General features: G+C 31.0%; 2 protein-coding genes across 2 annotated transcripts; both read right to left on the reverse strand.

Annotated features, from left to right (window-relative positions):
- Positions 1 to 2,555: 2,555 nt before the first annotated feature.
- On the reverse strand, positions 2,556 to 6,112 carry EMB1473 (Ribosomal protein L13 family protein). Its single transcript, XM_020359058.3, has 4 exons — positions 5,747 to 6,112; positions 4,664 to 4,849; positions 3,417 to 3,587; positions 2,556 to 2,943 (listed from the first exon to the last, which is right to left on the reverse strand). The coding sequence occupies exons 1-4, from the start codon at positions 5,996 to 5,998 to the stop codon at positions 2,827 to 2,829; spliced, it is 726 nt and encodes a 241-aa protein (XP_020214647.2). The 5' UTR covers positions 5,999 to 6,112; the 3' UTR covers positions 2,556 to 2,826.
- A 3,615-nt stretch (positions 6,113 to 9,727) lies between these two features.
- LOC109798731 (integral membrane family protein) lies at positions 9,728 to 14,845 on the reverse strand. The gene is made up of 6 exons (XM_020359108.3): positions 14,546 to 14,845; positions 11,816 to 11,998; positions 11,302 to 11,665; positions 10,771 to 10,841; positions 10,274 to 10,372; positions 9,728 to 10,175 (listed from the first exon to the last, which is right to left on the reverse strand). Exons 1-6 carry the CDS (start codon positions 14,795 to 14,797, stop codon positions 10,074 to 10,076), a joined length of 1,071 nt encoding a protein of 356 aa, XP_020214697.1. The 5' UTR covers positions 14,798 to 14,845; the 3' UTR covers positions 9,728 to 10,073.
- Positions 14,846 to 16,116: the final 1,271 nt, after the last annotated feature.

A 16,116-nucleotide genomic window follows, 5' to 3' on the forward strand; every position in this document is an offset into this window, starting at 1 on the left:
ATTATTTTTAGTCTTTAATTTTTAAAATTTTGTTTGAATTCCTAAGTCTTCAATAACATATTTAAAAGTGACAGATTGAAACAGTTATATAAATGAATTGAGTTTAATGGATGTTTTTACCAATAGAAACATTAGAAGATAGATTTTATATAATAATATTTTATAAATTTTTTAATAAAATTTGAGTATAAAGATTAAAATAATATATATTTTTTTAAATTACAAAATTAAAAAAATCAATTTTAAATTTGAGGAACTTTTATCTTAGATTTGAGAGAATAAATTTACCTTAAGTTATATTTTCTAATTTCTCCACTTAATTTTTGTTTTCTTAAGCACTCACTCTCATTCACATGCAACTCCTTTCTTCTCACTTGTCTCCAATGCTTTTAAACACTCACCCCTTTCTTATGCATCCACTTTTTCCATTTTCAAGATTTCAAAACGAGCTAAAAGTTTAGGATTTTAATTTTCTTTCAAAAACACAAATTTTAAGATTTTCTGACAACTTTCATTTCACTCACATCCGCTGAAAATTGTAAAAATATTCTTTTATAACATAAAAATTAATGTTACGAATATTCAACATGAGTAAAAAAATAGTATTTTGAAATATATATATAAAATAAAAGTGTACTATTAATGTAATAAACTTTATATATCATGAGCCTATTTGTTTTGGAACATATTTACACCTAAATGGCCCAATTACTTTTGAGACTCTATTTGGGATGATTATATATGAGGTCTCTATCACCTTAACTATGGTTACACGTTGTGATTTGCTAAATTTTAACATCATTTGTAAATGAAAATTAATCACTTGGCAAACCGAGCTTTATATGTGAAAGACTTGACTAATTTTTCAAATTTATGGCTAATCTAGTTAATTTAGTAGGCGTAAATTAAAAAAAAAAACCTTGACCGAGCTTTTCCTAATTTTCACGTATCCTGAAAATAAGTTAAAAGGGTGTTGCTTATACTTATCTACATAAACTAGCTCTAAACTTAAAAAAAGAAAAATAATAATAATTAATGACTACCAACCTTAGTTTCACATATTACCTACTAACAGATTGCTTTGAAATCATAAATGTTCGCATATAAACCGGTAACCCTCAACTCTAACACAAGCTTAAGATAAAGTTTAGGTGTAAGACTTGTTTAGGTAAATTTTTCCAAAAGCACTTTTAATAGAGAAAAATAGGAAGAAAAAAATAAATAAATTTTTCTATAAACTAAAATTAGCTTATGCATAAATTAATTTATAAAAATTCTCTCCTATTAACTTCTCCAAAATCTTATTTTAAAATTTAAATTCTTACATAAGCTAATTTTAATTTATAAAAAAAAAAAATTTTGATTTTTCCTCTTTTGGAAGTACCTTTGAAGAAGCTCATCCAAACACGTCCTATCAATATTTAGGTGCAACTATAGTGGAGGATTTGATCGTAGAACACTACTTTAGTTACATGCTTTCCACGTTTCATCCTTCTCTAGCTAGTGTATGTCTGTGGGAGGAGGGTATGCTAGACCATAACTTCGGCAACCACATAGTTGAGGAAGAGCATGGGCATAAGGTATCTTGATATATAGGCATTTCATTTGATCAAGGGGAGGCCCTCAATACATGGTAGTCCAAAACTTTATTTAGTTCTCTCGAGAAAAATATATATTAGAATTTGTATTTATATATATATTTTACTATTAGCTTGTTTAATGTAGTGATATCATGGTTCCATATCCCCTAGGTGACACTTGGGGTGAGTGAAGGATGTTATTTACTTTATTTAATCGACATCTCTCTTACGATTTGATCAACTTAATTACCGTCCCACGACACCTACAACAATACATGTGGTCTCAAAGTTTGATGCAGTTTTAAAAAACTCTAAAAGATGATAGTAATATCTTAATCTTTAATTATAAATTTTAACATAATAATAATTGCTTAAATTCAACACTAAGAAGATACCTATCCCATCAGTGACTGTGGTGAAGATTATATAATCTATCAAAACTAGTCTAGTAGCTAGTTTTTTTACTGTTTTATGCACCAACAGAAAATTAGAAACTGATTCCTTTCAAGATAGATCGGCAACAATAAATTTTACCACTACTTACCAACTATCTATGAAAGCTTGTCTATTTGCTAATGTTTATTATGAGCAATTGATTGAAGAAACAGCCTTTGCTTTTGTGATGTTTCGCAGATAGTACAAGGACAACAGTAAAGACCCATTCTGTTAGGTAACAGAGTAGCGAGTTCCAATTCCAATTTCAAGTATTAAATGAAAAACAATTCTATATCTAGAAAGAAAACATAAACGTGATCAGACTCTATATATTTGTCATTCTCGAGGCTTACTTCATTCCGTTTGAAATAAATAGCAAAATAATATCATACAGTATTTGAGCTACTAGAAAGGAGCAAAAACTTGAAGTGGATAAGATAACCTCCACTTTAATCTTTTCTTTGATTCCTCTTTTCCTTCCATTTTGGTGATCTAACAGACCAAGAGGAAAAAGAAAAGCGATGGATGAATTCCTTCAAATGAAAAAGTTGCCAATAAACTCAAAACCATATTAAAAAATATTACATGTCAAGATTCAAATCTACAACAAAAATATTATGAAGATTCGACAAAGGACCTCAGACAAAAACAAGAAACACAATAATCAGTTACCTCTAAAGACAATATAAACATTTAATGGAAGACATCAGCAAGGTAGCAGCCAAAGCAGGAAACTCGATGTTCTGTGAAATTGATAGACTTACAATACAACTGTCATATTTCATTCCGTGTTCTCTGCTACACCTATGACTTATTTACTCAATTGTATTCTCTTATCCCTTATTGGCAACTCAACAGGCTTCTGCGCCGCATGTGGATGATCTGGACCCTTATAAACCTTCAGGTGGGTGAATAGTCTCCTGCCAAGCTGCATACAACAACCCTTGATTATTGTGGATTCAACAAAAGTGAAACATTATTTTTGCTAAAATAAATAAACAAATCAAAGAACTCATGAAATACTATGAGGAGGATAACCTTCCTTATAAAATTACCAGCAGAAACTGTTAACCAGAGTTTTCCAGTGCAAAGGGACAATCTTGTCCCAAAGCACGATCAAAATTATAGTCTGTCCTTCAAAATATCGTAGCATCCTTTCAATCCAAAACTTAAATTCTTGAGCTAATTTACAATCCTGGGATTTCATTTCATTCTTCACCACTAAATTCTTCCATCAGTTATGGTGATGAATCTTGCATGTGTGATATGTTACAAATTAATCACATAATTTAGAACTACGTCACCATCTCTACAATTATCATGCATTAATCAGCCAGTTCAACATGCCTACTTCTTATGCATGCATGTCTTGGAAAAATAATCAATTATAGTTGAACCTACCCTTCCTTTTGGAAGCATGCCACGAACAGCATGTTCAACAATTCTTTCAGGAATTCTGTTTTGCAGTTGGGCAAATGTCTCCACAGTCATACCACCAGGTCGTCCAGAGTGCCTCCTATAAAGCTTTTGGGTCCTCTTTTTCCCAGATACAGCAATCTTTTCTGCATTTACCTTTAGAACCCCAAGTTAAATAACAAAAAGGTTTTCGACTTTGTATAGCAAACACATAACTTGGTATGTAATTAACACATTTTTCCCTCCTCAACAGGAACAGATGAAAATATAACCCACAACATTCTTTACTTAAACCTTCTATAGAAGGCTCGGGCTGTTGTAAGGTACACAATCATGTGAAAAGTGAGTAACTGAATATATAATTTAATTTTCTTCTTGAATAATTGTTTATCATGGAAAATTGGAAACTATTATTGGATCTTAAATTGTCCTCAAGTCTATATAATTCAAATAAAACTTCAACTGCAATGTTGCATAGAAAATGCTCACAATCTATGAAAAGTTAAATGCAGAAGAGTCCCTATTTTCAGATTTACAAATTGTGGATTAACTTATTAAGTGCAGCAACCAAATATGATCCAAAAAACATGACAGGTATTCAAACATAACTAGATTTAGTGCTGCTTAATTAAGACTCTTCCAAATCCAATGTGAAACAATACATTGATTACAGATTAAATTGAGAATCAATATATAAAAAATGTAAAATTTAATTGAAGGTTGTATGTCAAATAGGACATTATTACAGAAATAGAGTTAAGAATGATGGTGACAAATTAATGAAATATGATATCTATGGAGCATATAATCCATTTTTCATTTTTACCTACCATTAAAAAGAAAGGCTAAAATGCAAGAAACTCCCTCCAACTATATCGATCAATATCAGAAACCCCCAGTGTAAGTTGTTCTCTCTCATTCCAAAGAGTATTCGAGAGACTAGGTTCTCTCTCCCTGCCCAAATTTGTATTCCAAGTCTAATCCCCTCTATTATCTCCCTCTTATTCTTTTACATAAATTGCCCATTGCTCTAACTAATTGGTGAATAGCTGATACAATTGTCAACTCATTGACTATATTCTAACTATTGATATTTGGGCCAAGTATCTAAAGTATAAATTGACTGCTGTCGTGCAGAATGTTATTTAAGCCTAAGTAGAAAATCATGCTTCCTTTTGTCAATCACAAATTGACAGGGACAATGCAGAAATAAGTTAAGCAGAAATACATACCACAATTACAAACGCACCCATGTCCACACTGGGGGTGTAGGTTGGTAAGTTTTTCCCTCGGATGTGAATAGCAATCGTCGATGCTAGTCTTCCAAGAACTTTGTCCGTGGCATCAACAACATACCATGTTTTCTCTGTATTCACATGATCTGCAGCTTTCGGATACCAGGTCTTGTTCCAAATATCCTGCAATTTCATTTTTTGGATGGGGAGTTCAATATTCATCCTATAAAAAAACCAAGGTTCATAGAAATTGCATTTTGACACTTAAATTCATTATTATTTCCTAAATTCATAACAAACACTCTGATAGACCTTCAAACTCCATTTAACGTGAACACTGATGTAAATATTAAAATAAAAACACTTCAAAAAAAAAAAAAAAAAAAAATGCAAAAAGAAGAAAGAAAAAGAAAAGACGAAATCTCCTACACATTCCCATACTAACTAGAGAAGAAAACATAGGCATGAACTACAAGTACCGATGTAAATCTACAATGAGTTAACTTAAAATACAACAACTGAACACTTCAAATTCCATATCAGAAGACAAAAAGCTCAATTATGGCCAGTTTGGACAAACATTTCCAGAAGCACTTCTAAGAGAGAAACGAAAAAAAAAAATAAAAATAAAAATAAAGAAAAACTTACCCACAAACTAAAAAAAATTAACTTTAGGGTAAGTTCAGTTGTACAAATTCTCTCTTGTTAGCTTTTCCATAATCTTCATTTTAGCTTAGGACTTATTTGGATAAACTTTTCAAAAAAAAATATTTCATGAAAGAAAAAATAAGAAGAAAAGATAAAAATAAGTTTTTTCATAAATTAAAACTATCTTATACATAAACTAAATTAGCTTACGGAGAAATTTATTTTATTTTTCCTACCAATATTTACCTTCTAGAAGTGTTTCCAGAAAAATTAATCCAAACACACCCTCTTACATAATCTAACTAGATTATAAAACTTATTTCAATTTTTCTTTCCTATAAATGTTTACCCATTAGTTTATCAAAACAGAACTTAAGTAAATTTGCACATATTCATAACGGAAACCCATTTACAGAAGAAGAGGGATTGTACCGGGCCTTTGAATCGCGGTTCGGGTTCGACGCGCACGAAGCGTGGGTCTTCAGCGACCGCCGCAGTAGAATCCTGTTGAGAACGGACACGAGAAGTTTGGGGCAAAAGGGTTCGAACAGAAGAAGACAATGTAAGCTTAGGAAGTGGCAATTGAAAGCCCACAAAGGAGGATTTAGAAGAAGCAGTTGTGACAACAACATTCTTGTGAGAGATGAATGGAGTCACCGAAGTTGAACCACACAACAGCGCCATTTTTGTGTGTGTAACTGTTTTATCTTTCTATCTCTTTGCATATATGGCTTTAATCCCCAGGGCTTGGATAACGTAGAGTGAGAGTCTGAGAGATAAGTTATTGCACTATTGCTATGGCTTTTTCGTTTTCTAACAAATGTTTATATTAGTTTAAAATATATGCTGTCAAAAAAAAAAACAATTGTCTGCGTTTAAAATGCCATTTTTTTATTATTAAAATATATACGAAAAATACACTGTAAATGCTAATATTTTCCAAATCTGGCATACAGGATTTTATTAGTTTTTTTTTTCTTGATAAACATATTCACGCACTAAAGTTTATTAGTTTAATATATTACGGTAATACTATGTTAATTTAAATTTATTTAGATGTATCGTAAACTAATGTTTTTACTGCACATGATATATAATTAAAATTTTTAAAAAAATATTTTGCTTATAAATTATATTCTAAGTTTATAATTAATTATTTATGTTATAACACAAGATTAAAGATAGTTGAAAATAATATTAAAATTTAACTTAAAATTAACAAAATGATAAATTAATAAGTATAAAAAATTAAGATTTTTTTTTTAAAAGTACTCTACGAAAATTAACTAAAAATATTTTCGATAAAGACTAGTCTTTCGAAACACTCTCGTGTAAGACTATTATTTTAATTTATATGTAAAAAATAAAATGTGTAATTTAAAAAATGATAATTTGATTAATCTTATTTATTTAAGGTTAAAATCTTTTTTTTAATTTTAATAGTTTCACTTATTTTATATTTTAATTCCCATAGTTTAAAATAGATTTTTTAGTGTTATACTTACCGTTTTATATCCTTTATAGTCTTTTTAGTTTAATATATATATATATATATATATATATATATATATGTATATATATATATATATATTTAATTTTTATATTTGTAATTTTTAAATTTTTTTAATCTTTGTTATTATTATTTTTTTGTAACTTTTTTTTTTATGTTTACATAACAAAGATATTATTTAACTTTGTGTGTAATGTTAAATTTATTTTGATAAAGTTACTCTGAATTAAGTCTTTCAATTATCCGTATCTCTCTTGTACCTTTACATGTGAGGCTCATTATTGAAACACCATTTTATTTACCCTCACAAAATTGAAGTCCTTTACTGCATCAACACAAAATAGATAACGTTATAAAAAAAATTAATAAGGACTAAAACGACTAAAAAAGTTGTAAGTACAAAGACTAAAAAAATTATTTTCAACTATAAAGACTAAAATAATTGAAAACGGTAAGTATAATGATTAAAAAAATATTTTAAATTATAGTGAGTAAACGGTAAGTAACACTTTAAGAACTATAAAAGTTTAATTTAATATTCTTAATTATTTTTAAAGTGTATTTCACAAACTAATCAATGATTATCAACATTGCTTGACATAAGTGGTAGCGAATTGTGTCATTTAACTAAGATGTTCATAGTTCTAATTCTGGTCTTGAATATGGAATAAACTATGTTAGGAGAGAAATACCTACCTTGTGGTACTCATAATCTTCAATGGAGATTAGTTACTACTTCGATAGATACTTCGTACCAATGTTATAGTTACCGGAAAAAAAAAACTATTCGATGATTAACCATTTTTTAATCATCTCTAATTTTTTTTTATCTCTATTTGTATATTTAACCTTATTAATTATTGATCCTTTTAATTTTTATTATTCATGTCTATAAATTTAATTTCAATAACAATTTAAATAAAATATTAATAATTAAAAAAATAATCTTATATCATAATTTAAATTATTTATTGTAAGTAAAAAAAATATGTTATATATTCATAAATGTTTATTCATTTCAAATTTTAATTATAATATAATTTATATATTTAATATGAACTTTAATTACATAAAAAAAAGTCCCAAGTCGGATGAGTTAATTTTGACTTCAAAAAGGAGTTTTGGGAGGAGATTAAATTCGATTTCATCGCCTTCATGTCAAACTTTCACAAAAATAGGAGGCTGATACAGGGTCCAATTGCTCTTTTATTGCATTAATTCCAAAGACATAATCCATAGAAGATTGGAGAGTTTAAGCTTATATCAATGATCATAGGTTGTATGTATAAAGGTTTTGTAAAGGTCTTAACTAACGAGTTGAGGAAGGTGCTAGGTTCACTTATTGTTGAGACAAACCGCTTCTATTAGCAAAAGAAATATCTTGGATGGCTTTCTAATTTCTAATGAAGTAGTGGAGGTAATGAAAGGGAAGGGAATGATTGAGACAAGGGGATCCATTGTCCCTTTTTTTTTTGTTTATGGTAGTCGGGATTAAGTGTTATGATGATCAGGTCAATAAATTTGTTGAGATACAAAGGGATTCAAGTTGGGAGTGAGGATACAGTAATATCCCGTTTTGCATTTGCAATTTGTGGATGATACATTGATTATGAGAGAGGCAAGCTAGCCAAAAGTATGAGCAATTAAATCCCTGTTTCAATTGTTTGAAATTGTTTCTGTGTTGAAGGTGAATTTTCATTAGAAGTCTTTTGTTGGGTGTTAATATAGCAGGAATGTGGTCACAAGAGGTAGCATTTACTCTAAATTATAGGATAGAAGAGTTTCCAATGAGGTATTTGGGTTTTCCAATTGGTGCAAATGAATAAGGTTGTCAAGATGAGTACCAATGGTGGATAACATTTCAAGAAAACATAACTCTTGGAGAAACAAGCATTTATCTTTTAGGGGAGGTTAGTTCTCTTGAGGTCACTATTGACAACCATACCAATTTATTTTCTATCTTTTTAAGGCTTGTGTCGTTGTTATTGGAAAATGGGTGGATGGTTCATAGGTATGGGTTTGGGGTTGAAGGAAGAAGATTTTTTAACGGGAGGAGCAACTAGTGTAAGATATTGAGCAAATGGTGTGTACTTGGGTTTGGAATAAGGTTGAACGGGATAGCTGAAGGTGGCAAACAAATAAATAGGGTGTTTACATTGTTAGATCCACATATAAGGTGCTAACAGGATGAGAGATAGGGAGGACCAAGATGATTAAGGCTTTTGTTGTATGAGTTTGAAAAAAGTTAGTACTCCTGAGAGTAACTTTGTTTGCCTAGAAAGTGTTACAAATAGAATACTTTCAAAAGAAAATATTTGGAAAAAGGGGATTTTGTCAAATGAAGAAAAATGTCATTTTCAACAATTTATGAGTTTGATGGGAGGAAAAGGGTTGGATGTAGAAAGTTGGAGGGTGATTTGATTTGTAGTATTGTGAGCCTCATGGGAAGTTAGGAATGTATGTTGTTTAACAAAAAGGAAATTCAATTGATAAATATTATAAAAGTCAATGAAAATTAAAGCATGGAATTGCCTAAAAGTGAGAAAAAAATGGTTTAACTTTTTGTGGATTCTTAAATTGTGAATAGGAATGACAAAACGAATCACGTCTCTGCTAACTTGTCATAAATTGATAAATAAAGTTAAGCATTCTATTCCTCGTGACCTATCTCACCCCACCTAACTAGCCAAACCATCTATATTTATTGAAAAAACAAGTTATCTTAGTAAAATTGTATTTAAAAAAAAAAAGTGATACATTTATTATTGTCATTGTCATTAATCTTCGATTATTGTATGGCAAACGAAGTAATAAATAGTGTGGTAAGTAAAAAATTACTCTTACTTTCAACAAGGAGACCTTTGGCAGTATTAGGCGGTGGAAGTAGGAGTTTGAAGCTCAGATGAAAGGAGTGGAAAGAGACCTTGAATCTGTAGATTCTTCTCACAATCTTTATAATAAATATTTACATTATCATTTGTAGAGCACAATGTCCCTAAATATGTGTATTAGCCAACATACTAAGCAACTTTTGCAGAGATAGAGGAAGACATGCTGGGAAAGTGATTTTGTAGATGTTGATATCGACTTTCTATGAGAAGGGTTGAAACTATTTCCTAGTGTGCCAGAGTCTTTTCTAGGAGATAACTGAAGGCAATGCTCAGAGAGCTTAGCGTACCACCGTCTTTTAAAAGTTTCCCTGGATCCAGATAACGTAGCCCATCTTAAGATGAATTGGAACCAATGCACTTAATTCTGAGTTTTTTGTTGTTCTAATTTCTCAAGCAAGGCTTTCCTTTCGTCTTCACGGAGAGAATTGAACACGAAAACGGACTTGTCACCGATGTCATCCTACACGAATCCAAGATCAGGGAATTTTGCTTGTGGATTGAAGATATAAACTTCTATGAACATTGAACACAAATCCTCAAAAGTAAAACTAAAATTACCTTGATGGGCTGGGTGAATTTCCTTCCAGCAAATATCACAAAGAGAGTCATCCATGAAGCAAGTAAAGTAAGCTTAACTCCATCGTCCATCAAACCAGTCTGCAAAATTTGTAGTCCATGAGTGAAAGAAACAAATCTTATACAAATGGAACAATGGCATTGATGATGATAATTAACAATCCTCACCAAGTGCAGCTTGCAACTTGCAAGCAAAAACATGCAGTATAATAATGTAAGAGTCGAGAGGACACTATTAATAGCATTGCATGAATATATGATGAAGCGATTTAAAGCATGATTTGTTTTATACATAACTAAGAAGTTTTAAAGAATAGGAAATAAATTAGATTAATTTAAATCTCAGTTGTCAGTTTTGCTGATGAAGACATGATCGAGAAGTCAAATTCAAAGGAACCATGGTTATAGCTATCTTAAATTAAATGGGCAACCTGTTTAAATTATCACATTATATTATTATAGGAATAAAAGAAGAATACCAAATGCCCAAGAAGCACTATGGGGATAACAAACGTGAGGAGTCCAGCTTCTAGCTTGCCATAGCAGAGTCCTGTTTAAAGAATACAAGATAATTTTCAAGAGTCAAGATTTTCAAATTGATATTTATAGCATGTGGAAAGGTTAAATCCCATGTTTCAGCTGTTTCTTTAGAAAAAAAGTTGTTGGTAAAATAAGATATATGTTTGGGACACCAACTTAAATTTGCAAGCAATTTTTTTTCTAAAAATCAAATAAGCTGTTTTATGAAGCTGAAATTTGAAACTCATAATTATTTCTCACAGTTTTTTCTCCTCTAAACAAATTTATCACGTAAAAACTGATTTATTTATTGTATCCAAATGAAACTAAACATCTTAAAATTCCTTATCAGAAAATTTATCCAAACAATTTTGATTATAGTTGATTATTAAAATGATTGATTATTCACATAATCGATTATTGAAATTATTTTTACAATTTTTCCAAACAAACTCGAAATGAGAAAAGAAAAGCTAGGTGCAGCATTTTACCTTCCTTGAAGACAAGTCCTGTCAAGGCAGCAAAAAGAGGACCAACAAGCCAAACAGATGATGGATTGTCAATGACATATTCTATTAGATTTTTATTAGCTGGTTGAGCAAGGACGAAGTAGGTTGTAGCTGATCCAAGAACACCAAGCCCCCATAGTGCTTGTAAGGCACGCTTGATCTCAGTCACGTAGATATGAATCAAGAATAACGATAAACCCAACCCACCAGACCCAAGGACATAAAACAAATCCACGTTTTGCTTCAGTGCAGCACTTAATGAGAAGTTATCAGGCAAAAACGCAACAGAAGCAGCGACCACAAATGATGCAGCAGCTGTTACCAAACCTGATCTGTACAAAATTACCTGCCATAGCATAATAATAATGTTAACTATAACTGCTAGTGCTAGCTAATTGGTGAATCCACTGTAAGAAAGAACCTCGGATATTGAACCGAAGGAAAATGAAATTATAAGCATGGATGCATCCAAATTGAATGGGGACAAGAAGAACACCTCTCGAACATCGGTGTCGTCAACGGTCCAGGGGCCATAAATACCCTCGTAAACAATGGTTTCGTCCAAGGAAACTTGTCGGTTTTCTCCAACAGCTTTACAGCGTACCGATATTGTACGTCCAGTAGAAGGATTCCGAGCACTACAACATAACCTTGATGTTACCGCCACCGTACTCAATCCCTGCAATGACATGTTCTAATTTATCAGATCATGTTCTATTTTCTCTTTTGGATATTTCAATTTTAATAATAACTTTATTTTTCTTCTGATCACCAATAAATCAAATTCAAGTAGTGGTCATAATGTATCTAGTATTCTGTCTCCGTCACTTTTTGTCCAGATATTTTATTTTAACCATTTAAAAAAAAACAATTATCAAAAAATATTTGGCTTCATCATTAAAGATATCAAATCCAGCTTTCTAAAGGCAAGAACACCAACTTGCGACCCTCTTAGCAAAGCGACCCAAAGAACATTGTTGTAGTGACTAGTGACTAATATGGCAATCCTAATCGTGACACCTGCTCTGGAATTTTCATTTCTTTCTCGAGCCTTTTACTCATAATTTCCCACCCTTTAGGGTGCGGACCCTATAACTAATACTCCTTTCCCCGCCATCTTCCACTATTGACAACCTAATGCTCAATTCACATTTTTCACCTCTCAATCGCAACTACTCCACATGTCTCCCTTCCATGGGGCACTACTATCATGGTCAAATAGTACGATGATGAGGTTATTTTATCCTCTCCAAACCCTTTTTTCCCCTTAATGAATCTTACAAATTTAAGGTGCCTCAACGACTTTAACAACTCCCTCTACAGTGATATACAAATACAACAACAACAATGACCCTAATAAGCATTTTGTCACCTTCAAGTATGTCTTTTTCTTACAAATCAACTAACGAACTTATTAAGTAAAAGAATAATGTTTCTTGCAGCAGCCAAATATGATCCAAAAAACATGACAGGTATTCAAACATAACTAGATTCAGTGCTGCTTAATTAAGACTCTTCCAAATACAATGTGAAACAATACAATGATTACAGATTAAATTGAGAATCAATGCATAAAAAAAATGTAAAATTTAATTGAAGATTCTCTGTCAAATAGAACATTATTACATAAATAAAGTTAAGAATTATGGCAAAATTTAATGAAATATGATATCTATGGAGCATATAATCCATTTTTGATTGTTACCTACCATTGAAAAGAAAGGCTAAAATGCAAGAAACTCCCTCCAACTATATCAATCAATTTCAGAAATCCCCAGCGAAAGTTGCTCTCTCTCATTCCAAAAAGTATTTGAGAGACTAGGTTCTCTCACTCCCCAAATTTATTCCAAGTCTCATCCCCTTTATTATTTCCCTCTTATTCTTAACATAAATTGCCCATTGCTCTTGCTCTAACTAATTGACGAATAGTTGATACAATTGTCAAATTATTGACTCTATTCTAACTACTGATATTTGGGCCAAGTATCTAAAGTATAAATTGGCTGCTGTAGTGCACAATGTTATTTTAGCCTAAGTAGCAAACCATGAAAATCATGCTTCCTTTTGTCAATCACAATTCACAAATTGCTTTTTGACACTTAAATTCATTATTATTTCATAAATTCATAACAAACACTCTGATAGACCTTCAAACTCCATTTAACGTGAACACGGAAGTAAATTTGAAAATAAAAAATAAACTTCAAAAAAAAAAAATGCAAAAGAAGAAAGAAGAAAGAAAGATGAAATCTCCTAAAAATTCCCAAGCTAATTAGAAAAGACAACATAGTCATGAACTACAAGTACTGATGTAGTTTTTGTTGATTCCTACATGAATTTTGGGTTTTGGTCTAATCCTGCCTTTGTCCAATAGTGATGTTTTTTTTTTTGTTCGTTCCTAGAGTATCCACTAGCTGGCCCCAAGATTTAACGCGACTGCATACACAAGGCAGGATTCGAACCCCTGACCTTGCTTAAGCGTGGATCAACCCCTACCGCTGAACTACACGCTTGGGATTGTCAAATAGTGATGTTTAGCATACTAAACCTTTATTTATTTTTATTTTTTTTTAAAAAAAAAACTACAAGTACTAATGTAAATCTACATTGAGGTAACTTCAATTACAACAACTGAACACTTCAAATTCCAAATCAGAATACAAAAAGCTCAATTAGGGTCTGTTTGGGAAAATATCTATAGAAACACTTCTAAGAGTGAAACGGATAAATAAAATAAGCTTCTTCGTAAGTTAAAATTAACTTACGCATACATAAGCTAATTTGTGCAATTTTCTCTTATTAGCTTCTCTGTAATATTACTTTTACCTTAGGATATTTTTTAAAGAAAAAATAGGAAAAAAAATGAAATAAATTTTTTCACAAGTTAAAATTAACTTATGCATAAACTAATTTATAATTTTTTTTAAAAAATTATATAAGAGAGTTTTTACAAATTAACTTATAGAAAAGTTTATTTCATTTTCCTTCCCTGTTTTTTTCCTATAAGTGATTTCCGATAAGTTTATCTAAACAGAAACTTATACACAAGCTAACTAAATTATTGAAAAAATTATTTCAATTTTTCTTCTAATCACCAACATAACTCACTAATCTTCTTATTTTCCTTTCCTATAAATGTTAACCCATTAGTTTATCCAAACGGAAATTAAGTAAATTTGTACATATTCATAACGGAAACCCATTTACAGAAGAAGAGGGATTGTACCGGGCCTTTGAATCGCGGTTCGGGTTCGACGCACACGAATCGCGGGTCTTCAGCGACCACCGCAGTAGAATCCCGTTGAGAACGGACACGAGAAGTTTGGGGTAAAAGGGTTCGAACAGAAGAACACAACGTAAGCTTAGGAAGTGGCAATTGAAAGGCCACAAAGGAGGATTTAGATGAAGCAGTTGTGAGAACAACATTCTTGTGAGAAAGGAATGGAATCACCGAAGTTGAACCACACAGCAGCACCATTTTCTTATGCTGTTTAGCGTCTATCTATCTCTATTTGTTTTATTATCTCCCTATCTCTTTGCCTATTTGGCTTTGTTCCCTCGCTTGGATGACGTGGAATGAGATGGGAGTATAAGAAATAACTTATTGCAGTATTACTAAGACATTATTGTTTTTACTTTTTTAACAAATGAGTTAATAACCTATATATTATCAATGTAATAATTTTGTTAAATTAAATAAATATTATTTGAAGATAATTAAAGTATTTATATTTTAATATATTTTAAAATATATATTATGTTAATTTTATTTTATGAGAATGAGATATTAAATAATTTTAGATTATTTAAAATCTTGTATATATGATTTAAGAATAACGAGCTTTTAATCTAACAGTAAATTTTAAAATTCACATTTAATTAATAATTAGAAGACCTACAAGTGTCCGTCCAAACTTTCATCTAGGAATACAATTAGTTTAAATATTTACTTTTCTTATTACTCTCTTTTATTTGCTTTCAAACATTAGAGTATTTAAGAGATTTTAAAAACTTTTTCAAAGATATTAAGTTGCATAATTCTTTTAGTTAAGGGAAAAAAATTAACAAGTACATCGTACTTAAGAACATTTCTCACACTTCCTAAAGTAGTAGTGACTATAGTTCACTACCAAACCTTGAAAAACCTTATGGTTAACTAAAGACACTTAAGCTTTAGAGAAAATAAGAAATGTTAGAAAAAAAAGGAAAAATAAGGAAGAAATGGAAGCACGTGTAGAACTAGAGCTTAGAAAGTTTAAAGAACAACAAAAGTTCTTAGAAAAGAAGAATAAGAATAGGCATGGTAGTAGTAGCTCCTCCAAGAGCAATAACTTGACTCATTATGAGGATAAGTTACACACAAGTGACTACTATCAAGGTGAGCCTAAACATCATAGATACAAGAGGGAAGATAGAAGGGCATTTAAGGTGGATCTCTTTCATTTTCATGGTAAGGATGATGTAGAGACTTATCTAGATTGGAAAATGAAAGTGAAATAACATTTTACTAGCAATGAGTGAAGGGAGAAAGGATTCATTGGCAACCCTTAGCTTCCAAGGGTACGCCATGTATTGGTGGACTTCCTTGGAGAGAGAAGAGGCTCCACAATGAACCTAGTATTAAATATTGAAATGACCTTAAGAGTGTCATGAGAAGGAGGCACATACCCTCTTACTATGGTAGGAGCTTATGGATAGGCTCTAACAACCCCATCAAAAGAATATGAGTGTAAAAGAGTGTAGACAAAAGATGGAGTTGTACATTATGAGAGCATGCATTGTTCAGTTTGCTTCTGA

The sequence above is a fragment of the Cajanus cajan genome, chromosome 8, assembly GCF_000230855.2.
Source record: "Cajanus cajan strain Asha chromosome 8, NIPB_CcT2T_4, whole genome shotgun sequence".
Classification (NCBI taxonomy): Eukaryota; Viridiplantae; Streptophyta; class Magnoliopsida; order Fabales; family Fabaceae; genus Cajanus; species Cajanus cajan.